The 19,005-nt window shown below is 40.8% G+C and overlaps 1 protein-coding gene across 1 annotated transcript; it reads right to left on the bottom strand.

Moving 5' to 3' along the window:
• Positions 1–5,682: 5,682 nt before the first annotated feature.
• Positions 5,683–17,775, bottom strand: LOC142218896 (coiled-coil domain-containing protein 3-like). The gene is made up of 3 exons (XM_075287875.1): positions 16,738–17,775; positions 7,750–7,924; positions 5,683–6,199 (listed from the first exon to the last, which is right to left on the bottom strand). The coding sequence occupies exons 1-3, from the start codon at positions 17,094–17,096 to the stop codon at positions 5,924–5,926; spliced, it is 810 nt and encodes a 269-aa protein (XP_075143976.1). The 5' UTR covers positions 17,097–17,775; the 3' UTR covers positions 5,683–5,923.
• Positions 17,776–19,005: the final 1,230 nt, after the last annotated feature.

The following is a 19,005-nucleotide window of genomic DNA, read 5'->3' as shown; positions in this document are numbered from 1 at the left end:
GGGCTGCTGTGGGACATTATACTGTGTGCAGGGGCTGCTGTGGGACATTATACTGTGTGCAGGGGCTGCTGTGGGACATTATATTGTATGCAGGGGCCATTATAGGACATAATACTGTGTGCAGGGGCCGCTGTGGGACATTATACTGTGTGCAGGGGCCATTATAGGACATTACACTGCATGCAGGGGGCGCTGTGGTATATTACACTGTGTGCAGGGGCCATTATAGGACATTATACAGTGTGCAGGGGCCGCTGTGGGACATTATACTGTGTGCAGGGGCTGCTGTGGGACATAATACTGTGTGCAGGGGCTGCTGTGGGACATTATATTGTATGCAGGGGCCATTATAGGACATAATACTGTGTGCAGGGGCCGCTGTGGGACATTATACTGTGTGCAGGGGCTGCTGTGGGACATAATACTGTGTGCAGGGGCTGCTGTGGGACATAATACTGTGTGCAGGGGCTGCTGTGGGACATTATATTGTATGCAGGGGCCATTATAGGACATAATACTGTGTGCAGGGGCCGCTGTGGGACATTATACTGTGTGCAGGGGCCATTATAGGACATTACACTGCATGCAGGGGGCGCTGTGGTATATTACACTGTGTGCAGGGGCCGCTGTGGGACATTATATTGTGTGCAGGGGCCATTATAGGACATAATACTGTGTGCAGGGCCCGCTGTGGGACATAATACTGTGTGCAGGGGCTGCTGTGGGACATTATACTGTGTGCAGGGCCCGCTGTGGGACATAATACTGTGTGCAGGGCCCGCTGTGGGACATAATACTGTGTGCAGGGGCTGCTGTGGGACATTATACTGTGTGCAGGGGCCATTATAGGACATTACACTGCATGCAGGGGGCGCTGTGGTATATTACACTGTGTGCAGGGGCCATTATAGGACATTATACAGTGTGCAGGGGCCGCTGTGGGACATTATACTGTGTGCAGGGGCCATTATAGGACATTACACTGCATGCAGGGGGCGCTGTGGTATATTACACTGTGTGCAGGGGCCATTATAGGACATTATACAGTGTGCAGGGGCCGCTGTGGGACATTATACTGTTACAGAGATCTTTGACGTGAATGTTGGGGAGAGGGCCTGCCCGCAGCCATGGATCCTGCCACAACCTCAGGTGCTGCAACTTGAGATGGGGGGCTGCAGGGTGACTGCGGCCATGTCCCTCCGATTGTCGCAGAATCCATCAGTTGTGCGACTTCTCGGATGGTATAAGTAACCACATTTCTCATAACACACGACCTCTTAGTCTTCTCTAAACACACAATGGGGTTCAGGTATCTCATAACATAACAAGGCCGAGATTTCCTCCATAACATATTGTACCCATTAGTGGATGCTGGATTAACCCCTTCCATACAGAAAGTCTCCGCTCCAATCTACTGGATGAATGAACAGGCAGGAGTCAGGACACATCTGGATCCGATATCTGTAACACTGGAGAACCGCAGAGCACAAGGCACCGATGATGTCATCGCAACCCTGAAAATGCAACACTGGAAACAATAAGAATGAATGAACATAACCCCAATATGATCGGTCACCCCCATATCACTAATAAAGGTGCAGGAAGGTGAGCTATAAGGAGCTAATAATGCCAGATAGTGCACAAATAACACCGTCATACTATACAAATATTCCTGCCATACTGTGCACAAATAATACTTCGATACCGTGTGCACATAACATTGCCATACTGCATACAAGTGACACTGCAACGCATTGTACACATAAAATTTCCATATTGTGTACAAATAACACCCCATACTGTGCACAAATAGCACTGTCGCACAGTGCCCACATAACACTGCTATACTATACCCAAATATCACTGCCAAACTGTTTACAAATAACACTGCAATACCATGTACAAATAATAGTGCCATATTGTGCACAGATATGACCACAGTACTGTGCATAAACAACACTGCATAACATTGCACTATACTATACACAAATGATGCACAAATAACCCTGCCAAGCTGTGTACAAAACCACCACTATACTATGCACAAACAACCCTGCCACACAGTGCACAAATAGCAACACTATGCTGTGTATATATAACACTAGTATACGGTGTGCACTAATATACTTTTAAACAGCTCAAGAATAACACCGCCATACTGTGTATAAATAACACCGTCATACTTTGTACAAATAATAACTAGTAACTATTTTCTCAAATCTAAAAAATCTATTCAGTCTTATCTTGCGTGCACCAGATGAGGAATAGCACAGCGGCTGGGTATTTGCCTCCTGAGCCCCCCCCCCCCCCGTCCCCCCATACATCGAGGACCCCAACCGCTAAGAAAACTTTTCATCTCCTGTAGCTATGAAATTCTTTAGGCTTCCTGTGAGGATGCAGATGTCTGTTCCTGGTTCATATCTGCTCTAAATCCAGGGATTTTCAGACCCATATGTTGCCCCCCGTTTCATATATCCCATTATTATGACATTATATTGCAGTATTATATCCTGCTCTAACATATCGGTAAAATTAAACAGATCTCACATTGGTTACTTATATATCATGTTACATATAGGCAATATGGCCACAGTGGGATTATATTCACATACTTACTAACAATACCAGCCCCACCCCACCCCCCCAACCTCTTTCCCTTGGGTCAGTTTTCCATTCTATCCATTGCACCATTATGTATGTCAAGACCAGGAGATATCACTGGATATTTAGGTCTGCAGAGAGTTCCCGCACATTGTTACCCGCACACCCTGAAAACATATTCTCTCCTTATCCAGTGACTCATTTCTCCCTCTGCAGTCGGCTCTTGTTTGCTCTTTTTTCTGTTCTCCGAATCCTACAACTGGCTTTGAACTTCTCTTTGTAGAATCCTGATGTAATAAAAGTGGACAGGGCGGGATGTGTGTGAATACTGACATAAAGCCAATTATCTGAGCAATTTGGGGATTTTCTTTACATTGATAAATCTATCATTTATGCGCCACTCCCCACCCCACAGCGATGGAATAAGAAAGAGCAAATTTGTAAGAATACATATGTATATAATCTATTCAAGAAGCTGATACATGCCACCACAAATGTATAATACCGCTCCTATGTACAAGAATATAACTACTATAATACCACTCCTATGTACAAGAATATAACTACTATAATACTGCTCCTATGTACAAGAATATAACTACTATAATACTACTCCTATGTACAAGAATATAACTACTATAATACTACTCCTATGTACAAGAATATAACTACTATAATACTACCTCCTATGTACAAGAATATAACTACTATAATACTACCTCCTATGTACAAGAATATAACTACTATAATACTACTCCTATGTACAAGAATATAACTACTATAATACTGCTCCTATGTACAAGAATATAACTACTATAATACTACCTCCTATGTACAAGAATATAACTACTATAATACTACTCCTATGTACAAGAATATAACTACTATAATACTAATCCTATGTACAAGAATATACCTACTATAATACTACTCATATGTACAAGAATATAACTACTATAATACTACTCATATGTACAAGAATATAACTACTATAATACTACCTCCTATGTACAAGAATATATCTACTATAATACTGCTCCTATGTACAAGAATATAACTACTATAATACTACTCCTATGTACAAGAATATAACTACTATAATACTACCTCCTATGTACAAGAATATAACTACTATAATACTGCTCCTATGTACAAGAATATAACTACTATAATACTACTCCTATGTACAAGAATATAACTACTATAATACTGCTCCTATGTACAAGAATATAACTACTATAATACTACTCCTATGTACAAGAATATAACTACTATAATACTGCTCCTATGTACAAGAATATAACTACTATAATACTGCTCCTATGTACAAGAATATAACTACTATAATACTACCTCCTATGTACAAGAATATAACTACTATACTACTACCTCCTATGTACAAGAATATAACTACTATAATACTACTCCTATGTACAAGAATATAACTACTATAATACTACCCCCTATGTACAAGAATATAACTACTATAATACTGCTCCTATGTACAAGAATATAACTACTATAATACTACCCCCTATGTACAAGAATATAACTACTATAATACTGCTCCTATGTACAAGAATATAACTACTATAATACTACTCCTATGTACAAGAATATAACTACTATAATACTACTCCTATGTACAAGAATATAACTACTATAATACTACTCCTATGTACAAGAATATAACTACTATAATACTACTCCTATGTACAAGAATATAACTACTATAATACTACTCCTATGTACAAGAATATAATTACTATAATACTACCTCCTATGTACAAGAATATAACTACTATAATACTGCCCCCTATGTACAAGAATATAACTGCTATAATACTGTTCTCTCTGAGCCAGAATTATATAGCGTATGGAGAGGCCTCTATTGCAACACTATATTATTATAGACATTACGATGGCGGTATACACATATGTACATTCTGACCTATATGTATCTATGACACACAACCCCCTGTATAATGTTTCTTTCCCATTGTACACGTTGTATTGACCTAGTTTTTCTGTCCTCTCGCTCATACACAGGTTCTGTATTTTCCATTAGTAGCAGAAGGAATGTGAGCTCCGGTTTCTCGGTACATGAGACGCCCTGTTCTTAGTAATATAATGATCAGTATGGCGGTAGATCTTATGTAACCACATGTACATATAATACACTGTAAGGACACGGCTCACCAGCTGACATACGCCCGTCTCCTCAGATCTCTCCTCCGTCTCTATAAAGCTACTTATTTTCTCGGCCATGTATTTCCATCTCCTACATTCTTCCTTTCTTTCTTTCGACCTGTAATTTTAGGGTTTTGGCCATTTCTGGGGTTTTTTTTTGTAATATTTTCAATTTTACATGAATCCATCACTGACATATTATAATATTATAGAAACTGTTGTAACCTTTATGAAATCAAAATTTTTTTTAAAAATTTCCTACAAACAAACCTTGTGTAGTCTGTAAGTTATAAAGAGCAGACAATGCACTGGGAGGAGTGGGAGGAGCTTATAGAACTGAGCTGCAGTACCAGACACAACCTGAGCACAAGTGTGGCGCTGTTTCTTGAGGAAAGCAGCCACGTTTTTGCAAATTCTTGACCACCCCTTAAATGAATCAAGTATGAAGACGGTGACGCTATTACAATTCTTGATCTTTATTGTTCATTTCTTATTTACAATGTATACATTGAGGTTTTGGGATATTTGTAGTTACATGGATGTATTATTGAAGATATTTGATACATGGAATATACAATGGCAAAGAAACAAGAAACGGAAGTCAATATGGCGGCTATGAGACGGGGGCCAATCCCAATATCGTTCTATAGAACCAAACTTGGATCACGGTAGAACCCTATGGTGGTCTAAGTCTAGGTCAGCAGAACCTCACATGGTGGCCCAGATGCAGCTATAGATCATGACGTATCCAAAGATAACTAAGTATCAAGTAGTGTCCTCTTGTATCTATGCAATGAAGAGGAAGCCATGTTTGTACCTATAGTGGGGACTTCCTTTGCAATGTTTAAGACCCTATGAGGACCTATGGCCTATATTACATTGAGGTGGCCCATATTACATTGAGGTGGCCCATATACCGGACAGGCGACCAGCCTTGGCCATGTGTGATACTAACTAGCCCTCTCAAGGTAAATATATGTCATATACTTACTGCATATAATACTGAATTTTACAAATTTGCTGCAGAGGAACCGAAGCATTGGATTTATCCAGACGTCATCGTGTCCATTCGGTCTCCAGACTTGGGACTTGAGTGCTTTCTTGGTGCCCACTTCCATAGGATAAGACCAGATCACGAGTCCATCATGTTCCCGGTTGTTTTCTTAGTCGGTCTTGATATGATCTTCTTGTGGTTGTCTTTATGAAGACTTTTGTCTTTCTCCAAGAGCTGCTTGGACAGGACATCTTTCTTATTGTCCTCGGTTGCCTGACGCAAGGCTCGCTTCAGGTTCTTCACTTTCTCGCGAAGATGTGCATTGGCCTTTTCCAAGAAGCGAACCTTTTGGGATAAAGTTTTTGACCGTTCCTCCTCTTCTAGTAAGGCTCTCTGTACCGAGTCACACATCAGCTTCAAGAAAGAAGATATTGCATGGGACGTTTTAATACAACTATTGACTTTGGAGAAGACGTGTTAAGAAGTTGGAGAAGATGCAATAAATTAGGTCAAGTGTTAGGGAACTCTACTAAAGAAGCTGAAGGAGAAACTTCAAAATATGTCACGTTTGGAGAAGACTTGTGAAGTTGGAAAAGAGTCAATGAGATGTCAAGTGGTTGGAGAACCTTAATAATGTATCATCTATGAAATGTGTCAAGCGTTGTTTGAGAAGGCTCCAATAAGTTTGTAAAGTTTTAAGTAGCTGGAGGAGGCCTAATGAAACGTGTCAGGAATTATGTAGTTGAAGACATAATAATGGCTGACAAGTCTTAGGAAGCGGCATAAGAGCTTTGGAGCTCTTGGACAAGGTGCTTAATGTGAAGACATGGAAAACATTCTAGGAATTGTTTAGAAATTGGAGAACCTCAAGAAATGAATCAAAAGTTTGTAGAAGCCGCTATGGAATGTGTCAAACTTCTGTTGGGGAAGACTTCATGACGTGTTTGAAGTTTTAAGAAGCTGGAGATGACTAAGGAATGATCTAAGATCTAAGGAACGATCTCAAGAGTTAAGGTGAATAAGGTCTACCAACTCTACGAAACATTAAGGAGCTGGAGAAGAAAGATGTCAAACATAGGAATTGTTGGAAAGGAATCTAATTTGAGGAGACTCCATGAAGTATCTAAACTGTAAAGAAGCCGGAGATTGTATGAAAAGAGTCAAACAATGTGAAGTTATGGATGTCATTGTGATGCATCAAGTTTACAGAAGCTGGAGAAGACTCAGACAAACATTAAGACGTTACTAGTGTATGTCAGGTATTAAAGAGCTGGATACGACTGTACTAAACATATTGGATCTTAAGAAGCTGGAGAAGACTCTTTCAATTTCAAGAGTTGTTAGACAAGATCAGTTATAGAAGAAAGGAGTTAAACTTTGGAGTTACTGGACAAGACTATGAAGAAACAAAAAAATACAAGTCAGAAAAGACATTGTGACATCAAATTTCAAGAAGTTGGAGAAGACCTACAAACTCTGTCAAATGTTAAGTAAGATAAATTGGAATGTGAGTGTTTGGACTTGACTCTTGTTTGAAAAGATTCTAAGAAACGTCAAGATGTCGGAGAACCTTGTGAAATGCATCACAAATATGGAGAAGAATTAAGAAGAGACAAACCTCAAGATTGAGAACCAGTTTAAGAAGCTCAAGAAAACGACACAAATTAGTTCATGCAAAGTTAGAGAAGACCCAAGTATCAAGAAGCCGTAGAAGACTCCACATTGGTTAAAACATCGGCGCTGATCTAAGAAGCGTCTTGGATATTAAGTAACTGGAGAAGACTGACATATGTTGTGTGTTGTGTAGAAGATGAAATGTGTCAGGCTGGCTCAACATGCAACAGAAGACTTGATGGATATAAGGAACAAATATCAGACGAAGATAAGAAACAGATGGACCTACAAGCAGAAGACAAAATGGCAGATGACTGGAAATGCCAAGGAGCAGATGTTTGTCCTCTCACCCTGCTGTCCTCCTGAGCGTCCCAGTCCGGGGAGTAAATCTGCGGCTCCACTCCGACCACACAGTTGGAGAACTGGAATATACTTGCAAATATGCGATTGTTTTCTGGAGTGTTGGGGAAGATGGGATCTTGAAAATTGACTCCGTGCGGAAGGAGATTATAATTTTCATCCATCCTGAAAGGAAAGAGAAGACGAGATGTTAGATTGGAAGGTCCATTGGCCAAACAAGATAAGTATAACTAAGACTAAGTATAACTTTTTGATTTTGAAGATTTAATTTAATTTTTCTCATCATTTTAGGTGGCAAGTGGCGTAATACGGTCACCGGATTCCGATTCATTCATCTCGGCGTGTCAGGGCCTAAATCTATAGGAAAATAAACACAACCAAGAAGTTTGAGAAGACTCTAAGACATGACCTAGAAGATAACACAGTGTGATGTAAGAATGTAACATGGAGGCCTTGTTCCGCTGGTGTGCACACAGGGGTGTTGTTATAGGGGGTGCAGAAGTAGCACCCGGGCCCGGCGCTCGGGGGGGGGGGGGGCAAAGAGGAGGATAACACTATTATAAAAACCACATGGTAGGTGGGGGGGCCCTGTTACCGATGTTACATTGGGGCCCATGTGCTTAAAGTTAGACATCCGTGTGCCAAGTACATGTAGTGCTGAGTACACGGTGTACACTCATCTGCAATGTGACCCGGCCGTATGTAAGCGGAGGAGGGAATCCCACAAGTCTAATGTTACTAATATTACGGTTCATTCAAGAGGCTTTGGGGTTTTATGTAACTAAAGCTTAAAGGGTTGTACCAACTTTTGAAGCCGTCCCCTATGGATGAGATGGGTTATAAATTCATGATCAGTGGGGTCTGAATCCTGGGAATATAACTGATCCTAAAAATGGGTGTCCGGTTCCTTTGTCCTCATGGGGACCAGGCTGAGCTTAGCCCTGCCTCTCCATTGTCCATGGTGGCTAGCCAAGTACAGCGCTATCATAGAGAATGAATGGAGAAGCAATGAATGGGACGTGCCTGGCCATTCCCGGGAACGGAGGGGATCACAGTCATCAAACGTGACCCTATCTCTCTTGTCCTATCGATAATAAGGTTTTTTTTATTATGTTATAAAATTCCCTGCAGAAAGTATATTTACTCATAGAAAACCCCTTTAACAACAGGGTCAGCAATGCTCAAGAATCTTCTGTGGACATCTGCATGGTATATTACCTCCACCTTAGATGGGCTACAAAGATCACCACTTGGTTATGTGACACTTATATCCCAGGTTCTGCCACCGTCACAGTTCAGCCGAGACCCCAGATCCATTCCTCCATATATATACCTGCACAATAATACGGTACGTTTCCTGCACATTGTAACTCATAGACTTATAGACTTTCTGCTGATTCCAGCTCATTATTTTCTCTGGCACAGAAGTGAAGGCCGAGATACACGGCCGGCGCACAGACAGGCACAAGGCGCAGAACTCCCAGCTCCAAAATGTGTTATGTATCAACCTGCAAGTCATAAGGAGTCCCAGAGGGAGGCGAGCTCAGCTTCCTGCCCGGAGAGCGAATACTTACAGCAACTCTACACTGATGGGAAACAGAACATACAGGAGCCAAAGAGGAGCGAGGGAAGGAGTACTGCGTATACGGGGAGGAAGAGAAAACACCTCTATACACAGACTGCTAGAATGGTGGTAGTAGTGCACATGTATCTACTATAATACTGCTCCTATGTACAAGAGTATAACTACTATAATACTGCCCTCTATGTACAAGAATATAACTACTATAATACTACTCCTATGTACAAGAATATAACTACTATAATACTACTCTATGTACAAGAATATAACTACTATAATACTGCTCCTATGTACAAGAATATAACTACTATAATACTGCTCCTATGTACAAGAATATAACTACTATAATACTACTCCTATGTACAAGAATATAACTACTATAATACTACCTCCTATGTACAAGAATATAACTACTATAATACTACTCCTATGTACAAGAATATAACTACTATAATACTACCTCCTATGTACAAGAATATAACTACTATAATACTACTCCTATGTACAAGAATATAACTACTATAATACCACCTCCTATGTATAAGAATATAACTACTATAATACTGCTCCTATGTACAAGAATATAACTACTATAATACCACCTCCTATGTACAAGAATATAACTACTATAATACTACTCCTATGTACAAGAATATAACTACTATAATACTACCTCCTATGTACAAGAATATAACTACTATAATACTACTCCTATGTACAAGAATATAACTACTATAATACTACCTCCTATGTACAAGAATATAACTACTATAATACTACTCCTATGTACAAGAATATAACTACTATAATACTACCTCCTATGTACAAGAATATAACTACTATAATACTACTCCTATGTACAAGAGTATAACTACTATAATACTGCTCCTATGTACAAGAATATAACTACTATAATACTACTCCTATGTACAAGAATATAACTACTATAATACTGCTCCTATGTACAAGAATATAACTACTATAATACTACTCCTATGTACAAGAATATAACTACTATAATACTACTCCTATGTACAAGAATATAACTACTATAATACTGCTCCTATGTACTAGAATATAACTACTATAATACTACTCCTATGTACAAGAATATAACTACTATAATACTACTCCTATGTACAAGAATATAACTACTATAATACTGCTCCTATGTACTAGAATATAACTACTATAATACTGCTCCTATGTACAAGAATATAACTACTATAATACTACCTCCTATGTACAAGAATATAACTACTATAATACTGCTCCTATGTACAAGAATATAACTACTATAATACTACCTCCTATGTACAAGAATATAACTACTATAATACTACTCCTATGTACAAGAATATAACTACTATAATACTACCTCCTATGTACAAGAATATAACTACTATAATACTGCTCCTATGTACAAGAATATAACTACTATAATACTACTCCTATGTACAAGAATATAACTACTATAATACTGCTCCTATGTACAAGAATATAACTCCTATAATACTACTCCTATGTACAAGAATATAACTACTATAATACTGCTCCTATGTACAAGAATATAACTACTATAATACTACTCCTATGTACAAGAATATAACTACTATAATACTACCTCCTATGTGCAAGAATATAACTACTATAATACTGCTCCTATGTACAAGAATATAACTACTATAATACTACCTCCTATGTACAAGAATATAACTACTATAATACTACTCCTATGTACAAGAATATAACTACTATAATACTGCGCCTATGTACAAGAATATAACTACTATAATACTACTCCTATGTACAAGAATATAACTACTATAATACTGCTCCTATGTACAAGAATATAACTCCTATAATACTACTCCTATGTACAAGAATATAACTACTATAATACTGCTCCTATGTACAAGAATATAACTACTATAATACTACTCCTATGTACAAGAATATAACTACTATAATACTACTCCTATGTGCAAGAATATAACTACTATAATACTGCTCCTATGTACAAGAATATAACTACTATAATACTACCTCCTATGTACAAGAATATAACTACTATAATACTACTCCTATGTACAAGAATATAACTACTATAATACTACTCCTATGTACAAGAATATAACTACTATAATACTGCTCCTATGTACAAGAAAATAACTACTATAATACTACTCCTATGTACAAGAATATAACTACTATAACACTACCTACTATGTGCAAGAATATAACTACTATAATACTGCTCCTATGTACAAGAATATAACTACTATAATACTACCTCCTATGTACAAGAATATAACTACTATAATACTACTCCTATGTACAAGAATATAACTACTATAATACTACTACTATGTACAAGAATATAACTACTATAATACTACTCCTATGTACAAGAATATAACTACTATAATACTACCTCCTATGTACAAGAATATAACTACTATAATACTACCTCCTATATACAAGAATATACTACTATAATACTACTCCTATGTACAAGAATATTACTACTATAATACTGCTCCTATGTACAAGAATATCACTACTATAATACTACTCCTATGTACAAGAATATAACTACTATAATACTACTCCTATGTACAAGAATATAACTACTATAATACTGCCCCCTATGTACAATAATATAAGTATTATAATACTGCTCCTATGTACAAGAATATAACTACTATAATACTACCTCCCTCAGTATGTCCTGGAGTCTCCTTTGGTCTATATATCAGTAGCAGGTGGACATTTCTCCCATCTTATGCATTATTCTCCTGTACATCCTGTAGGGGGCACTAGTACTTGTCCTGTCCACCCTGCAGCCATATTACGGATTATGTTACATTCCTGAGGGATTTATCAGCCATTTATGTTGCGCAGTTGTTTTACCTTTGATCTTAAATATTGGTTTAACATTAAGTTGTTCGCTGTCAGCTAGACTTAGTGTCCGCCCGCCATCGCGTCTGCACGCTCCACAGTGTCCCCATCACTATACAGGTCACCAGGGGGGACATTGATGGTTTATTTGTGTATTTTCATATATTTCAGGGTCTGTGCAGTAAAATATTAGAATTATAAAAAATATCCAATTCTAATGTTTCCATTTTGCTTGTCTTTTTATACAGTTGGACACCTCAGCACTTTTGGGACAGTATCAGGGTGTGTAGGGTGTATAGGGCGATTCCTCCTCCTGCCCAGCTGGAATCACCTAGGTGTCCATTTATTTAAATAGCAGAGGAGCAGCCAATGCTGCAGAGAAGTTCCTGAATTGTTATATTTTAGAGAATACAATTATTTACTAAGACATATACTGTATGTATGGAGAACCAAGTCCTTCTTAAAGGGGACATTTCACCACCTCCACAACTCCAAATCATTGCATCATTCAATAGTCGCTACTCCACTGATTCCAGCACAGTTGGAATTTTTTCTCTAGCCCCCACCATTCCTGAGTAATTGCTAATTATACAATTTAAGCTCTCCTGTTAGGTGGGCGGTCCTGGACTGGAGCAGGTAGTCATGGACCGCCCACCTGAGAATAGAAAGAATTTATGTGCTGCAATTGACACACATGATTGTTCGGGAATGGTAGGGAGTAGAGAGAAAATTCCAACTGCGCCAGAATCAGTGTAGCGGTCACTATTAAAGGGTGCAAAGAGGTGGAGTAGTTGGAGGTGGTGAAAGGTCCCCTTTAAGTTTGCGTACACTGGATAAAAGTGCAGCAAACTCTCAGCTGTGAGAAGTTTTGGAGAGTTTAAAAAGGAGGGATGATAAACAAAGTGAGTGATCACAATGCAAAGCATATGGGAAAATTACAGAAAACATGGAACCCCCTTTAAGTTAGCCCCTGTGACTTAGGACCTGGACCTTATAGGAACGGGTCACTGAACTGGCAAATTCCTGTTTCATGTTAGCATATAATGGGTTAGCCCACAATGCAAACTAACTATAGGGGCCCACTGATGAGTAACACACGACGTATAACATAAACCTCCCCCTACTGTAAATATACAATACATACATTATATACATCTCCTGATTAAAGACACCACATCTGATAGGTCCCTGGTGGAAAACCTGCCTGAGGGGTCACTGGGGGGGGGGGGTCTCTGGTAAAGCTAAGAATACATAAACTATACGTCACTAAACATAACAAATGGCAGACGCAGGGTAATCCACAATGACCCAATGATATCACTCTAAATTATCTGTGCCGGGTTATATACACACAAAAAAAAAATGGTCTAAAAAAAAAATAAATATATATATATATATATATATATATATATATATATATATATATCAGATATATGATAAAGTCCTGGCTGCCTCCACTAGGGGGAGCTCCCGAGCTTCCTGCATACTGTCTATACATAGAATTACATAGTAACATAGTATTCAATAAGCTCTGAGCTCCCCCTAGTGGTGGCTGCAGGTAGACAGGAGTATGATCTTGACTCTCTATACTTTTTAGCACATTTTTTACCCCCTGTATCTTTAGGAATTGCCCCAGTTTATGGCGTGCAGACATTTCCATCCCCTCCTGGTGCTCCCCATTACTCGGGGGGGCTTATTATACAGCAAGGAAGCTGAGGTTAATATCCCTCATGGTGCAGCTATGGAGAGATCTTGGCTCCCACTTGTGTTATTTCGATAAGGTCCAATGATCTCTCGTTTAGGATAAGTGCCATCTTTTTACATACTTGGCAGCGGGCGCCCACATCTCTCTCCGGGCCGCAGGCTTTCACATTACACCGAGGACTAATGCCTGGAAACAATACGGTATTATATGAAACACATTGTCACCAGATCACACTGGAACATGTGCAAGGACAAAATTCTGCCTAAGCCTAATGCACTTAACCCAATGTCTCCCTAAGGATTAGGCAGAGAAGTCTTGTGTTCCTCTGTTATTCCTGCTGGAAATGAATGTTAACATGACCCTGCACATTAAGGGTGCTCTTACATGGTGCGCCCTTGCCTCATCCCTCACCCATCTGCACCAATAACTACCATAGACTATTACCTGCAGTGGGAGAGGTCTCAGCTCCCTGTGATGGCGTATCCCAAGACGCTCGTAGTATATAGGGACATATCTCATTGAGTAGTGGCACTGTCACGCCCAGTTGTCAAACAATGCATACATTTCCAAGAGGAGTAATAGAGGAACAATTCAACATTCTAAGGAAAGAAATCTCCAGAATACTTCTCTAATGGGGGAAACTCGAATTTACTAAACTAGACATGTCAAAAACAGACATTATCACTTACATTAACCCACTGATAGCCAAGATGGCCGCCCCCTCCCTGCAGGCCTATGACATTAACCAGCCTATGAGTTATGGCCTGAGACGTGAGATATCTCAGCCTGACATTTACTATCTCGGCTGGATTTATGGCCTCTCTTATAGGTTTCGTTGGCTGCGCCTCATTAAATGTCTGTTTTCAGGTTTTATGAGCTCATCGCCACCTAGTGGGTCAAATATTGTGATCTGTCAGTCTGGAAACCAAATGTGCAGGCGGAGAGGGTCAGCGGAGGACTAGCAGATGTTTGTATGGGGTCTCCTCTCCCCAGTCCTGGTAGGGTTTACCTACAGCCCCCCCTCAATGGGCCAAAACAGGACTATGTTGCTTCATGGATATGATCCAGTTCTGTAGTGGTGGCTCAGTAGTTAAGAGCGCCAACAGTTTCTGACCAATGGCGGCTATAACTGGTGCCATATTCTGGTCTTATGACACAATTGGTCAGTAGTTGTGTAGTATATGGTGACGTATCCAGATCCAGACCTCCGGGTTGGTCTGTTTGACCCCGAGTCACTTATCCTAAGACATCATATACTACCAGGAAACCAGAAAAGGTGAATAAGGAAATAAATCGGCTCAGAAGGTGAATCACAATGGGCTGTAAGACAATCCCTGCAAGGGTGTTAAAGGGATTGCACTGAAGCAGGAAAACATAACTGCTTTAACCCAAAAACAGCGCCACCCCTGTCCATGGGTTGGGTCAGATATTGCAGCTCAGTTCTATAGAAATTAATAGGGATTAGTTGCAATACAACATAGGGATGGAATCGGGGAATAGGGGTGATGCTGTTTTGCAAGAAAGCAAAATTGGTTGTCACCCAGCTTTCTCATAAACAGGAGAATAGAATGTTTAAAAATCTGATAAAAGATGACAACTGAACGATTTTTTTTTTTTTTTAGTGGACCTGTTGGACCCCCAGTGCTTTTTTAAAAAAAAAAATTAGCATTGGAGGTTCGGTAATGGCCCCTATTATTTTACCTATCCCCCTTCAGCCTCCAAGAGGCCCCCGTATGCTGCACATTATGTCGTCGTGGATGTGATGTGCAGCGCGCAGGGTCCATTGAAGGCTGAAGAGGAAAGAGAAGACTCCAAGCAGTAGCGGGGATTGGTAAGTGAATGCTATCACTTCTCTTCTCTGGGACTACAACCAGATGGACGAAACCAGGGAGAAGTGGCACCACGACCCAATTCTGCTACTGGGACAGCAAAAAGCCACAGGCCCAACTTGTAGGCCAAAAATTGGTGGCCTGTGGTTGTGAAGGAGGTGTAATTTATTTATTTATTTTTTTAAGAGCGTACTCACCCCCCAGCACCCCATTGTGGGGGTCCAACAGCCAGGACCTCTGCAGATCAGCTTTTCCAGGACAGTTTAGCTACAGGCAATGTTAAGCACGCTGCTCACGTGCCATATAGGATGTAGCAGTGGGTTTTGGTAGCAGAGAGGTGCACATCATATAGCAGGTGAGCATTATGGTTTTTGACCTGTAGCCCCACTATCTCAGTACAGCTGATCTGCAGGGGTCCTGGCTTTGGGCACTGGGTCTCTAGAATCAATTCCACTGGCGGGCCCTTGACATCCCAGTCCGTCACTGGTATGACGTATTGGACAGATGCCAAGGAAGAACTACAGGATCAGACCACACACATGTAAACATGGCGACATACCAATCTGCAGAGGGGCTGTATACACAAAGCAGAAGACGACTATTTCCAAATAAGCCTTTTTTAGATACATAGAAATGATTGCAAAAGTATACACGGCCTTAAAGTTTTTTATTCTCAATTTCAAAATCAAGACCTATTTAAAGAAGACCTCTCACCCCCTCCCCTCCACCAACTCTTTGCATCCTTCAATAGATGGCGCTCTCCTGATTCCAGCACAGTTGAAAAAATTCCAACTGTGCCGAAATGTCCAGAGTTTCAACCATTGAAGGATGCAAAGAGTTGGAGGTGGTGGAGGTGGCGAGAGGTCTTCTTTAAGATGCACTGGAGGAATAAAAAGATGGCACAAAGTTACAAGCACGTAGAACAATGAACTCCCCCATTAGTGTGACACAGGTACGTTACCTTAGGAAGAAATAATAGGAGTTGTTCTCCATGACGGTGTAGGAGTGACAATTGAAGTAACCCAGTCCTGTGACATTAAGTCGGGATCCAGCCGGGACTTCCAGCATGCTCCCCCAGCCCTGGTCACACAGGAGCTCGATCTCTGCCGAGTAGAACAGGTCGGAGTTGTACTGCCAGGGCAGGTAGTTGTAGACACTATAACTATCCTTATGGAGAGCCAACACCTTGGCAAACACCACCGTCTCCACCAATTCCGCTCTGCAGGCTTCAGTCTGTGGTCTCCAATCTTGAGGCATCTGGCATCCCATAAGAACTCCAAGCATGATGCCACCAACCACGAAGAGCCTGAAGACCAGCATTGTCTCAGCTCTTTACCACCAGATGCCAAACACTCTGCTGTTCCTTCCTGGATCTCCTCTAAATAAGTGTTGGCAAACTATCCAAGGACATTCGAGACTTCTCAAGAAGATCAAGCAATGGCTCCAGATGTCAAGAACAACGCCAACAAATATCAAAACGTAAAGGAATTCCCGAGATCAGTCAACGTCGTCTTCCACTTCTCAGAGATTGGGAGGGTATCCTTAACTTTATGCGAAAGCGTCAACCGGCCAAACATGAACCATCCATGGGAGGAAGAAGGTTCTTCTCCCCAAGGCTTTGAGGAACCCTGTGCCAAGATCTGTCTTTGCGCTCCAGGTCACTCTTTCTGGCTTCCTTCCCTGGCTCCTTACTTCATCCTTCTGAACGCAAGGACGGGCTGCACGAGAGGAGATACTTGTGGTTGGGTTTGGAAGACGTCCTAGGGTCTGCAAGATGCTGAGACTCTCTGTACGGGTAAAGTCTGTCGCTCATTAAAGTCCATTCAATCGACTGCAAATTCCTGACCAAACAGGACAGATTAGTTTTCAGCCTCAGCCTGTTGCGTTTCGCAGCCTCCAGAATGTAGGTCGTCCACAGGAGCTTTCCTAAGGAGTCACAGAAAGCATCTCCAGAACTCTCCTCCTTGTCTGAGGACCCTGCGGAGACAAAGAAATCTCCATTACACATGTAACATGTTCTGGAGATGGTCTTGACAGGCTGCAAACCTATTTAGGATTGGAGTGTAATAGGAGCCCCATCATGTGCCCTCCCACCGCCGTCTATAAAACACGCATATTTTACTGATTAAAGACTGCGAGTGGTAAGAAGCTGCTCCAGGACATGAGACTGGGAGCGATGGGAGCAGCAAATAGGCAAAGAATGTCCAAATATTAACCATAACTCTGCCAAAGCAAGGGGGAGGGGGAGCATTGGAAGCCGCAACTTCCTTGGCACAGATAAGTTCGGAATATGGGCAAAGGGAACTGAATTTTCCCCTTGTTTCAGGCTCTTTTACTGCAAATGACTCGAGATACAATGTAAACACACCCCCCCCCTCCATACAGCGGATGGTTCAGGCCAATGAAGCTTTATATTCATATTGACATAGTTCTGGGTAGTGGACTCATCCATTGTCATAGAGGGGTCTCCTTAACATTATAAATCTTCATTCTTACATTATGAAAAGTTTTGCAAGTTTCTTATCGACTTTCTACTAGAATTTTGTAGAACTTCCCAGATTTCTCCTTATTGTCAGCGAACAGACTTAAGAAACGGAAATAATTCTCAATACAATTGTATCCAAACTAGAGAATCTGAAATCCACCCCAGCCCTGCAGATAGATAGGTTACTGTCACCAGGACCAGCATATCACCCCAGCCCTGCAGATAGATAGGTTACTGTCACCAGGACCTGCATATCACCCCAGCCCTGCAGATAGATAGGTTACTGTCACCAGAACCAGCATATCACCCCAGCCCTGCAGATAGATAGGTTACTGTCACCAGAACCAGCATATCACCCCAGCCGTGCAGATAGATAGGTTACTGTCACCAGAACCAGCATATCACCCCAGCCCTGCAGATAGATAGGTTACTGTCACCAGACCCAGCATATCACCCCAGCCCTGCAGATAGATAGGTTACTGTCACCAGAGCCAGCATATCACCCCAGCCCTGCAGATAGATAGGTTACTGTCACCAGAGTCAGCATATCACCCCAGCCCTGCAGATAGATAGGTTACTGTCACCAGAGCCAGCATATCACCCCAGCCCTGCAGATAGATAGGTTACTGTCACCAGAACCAGCATATCACCCCAGCCCTGCAGATAGATAAGTTAGTGTCACCAGAACCAGCATATCACCCCAGTCCTGCAGATAGATAGGTTAGTGTCACCAGAACCAGCATA

Source organism: Leptodactylus fuscus, chromosome 9 (genome assembly GCF_031893055.1).
Source record: "Leptodactylus fuscus isolate aLepFus1 chromosome 9, aLepFus1.hap2, whole genome shotgun sequence".
Classification (NCBI taxonomy): domain Eukaryota; kingdom Metazoa; phylum Chordata; class Amphibia; order Anura; family Leptodactylidae; genus Leptodactylus; species Leptodactylus fuscus.
Note: the sequence above shows the minus strand (reverse complement) of the source record. Positions and strands in the feature narration are given on the sequence as shown.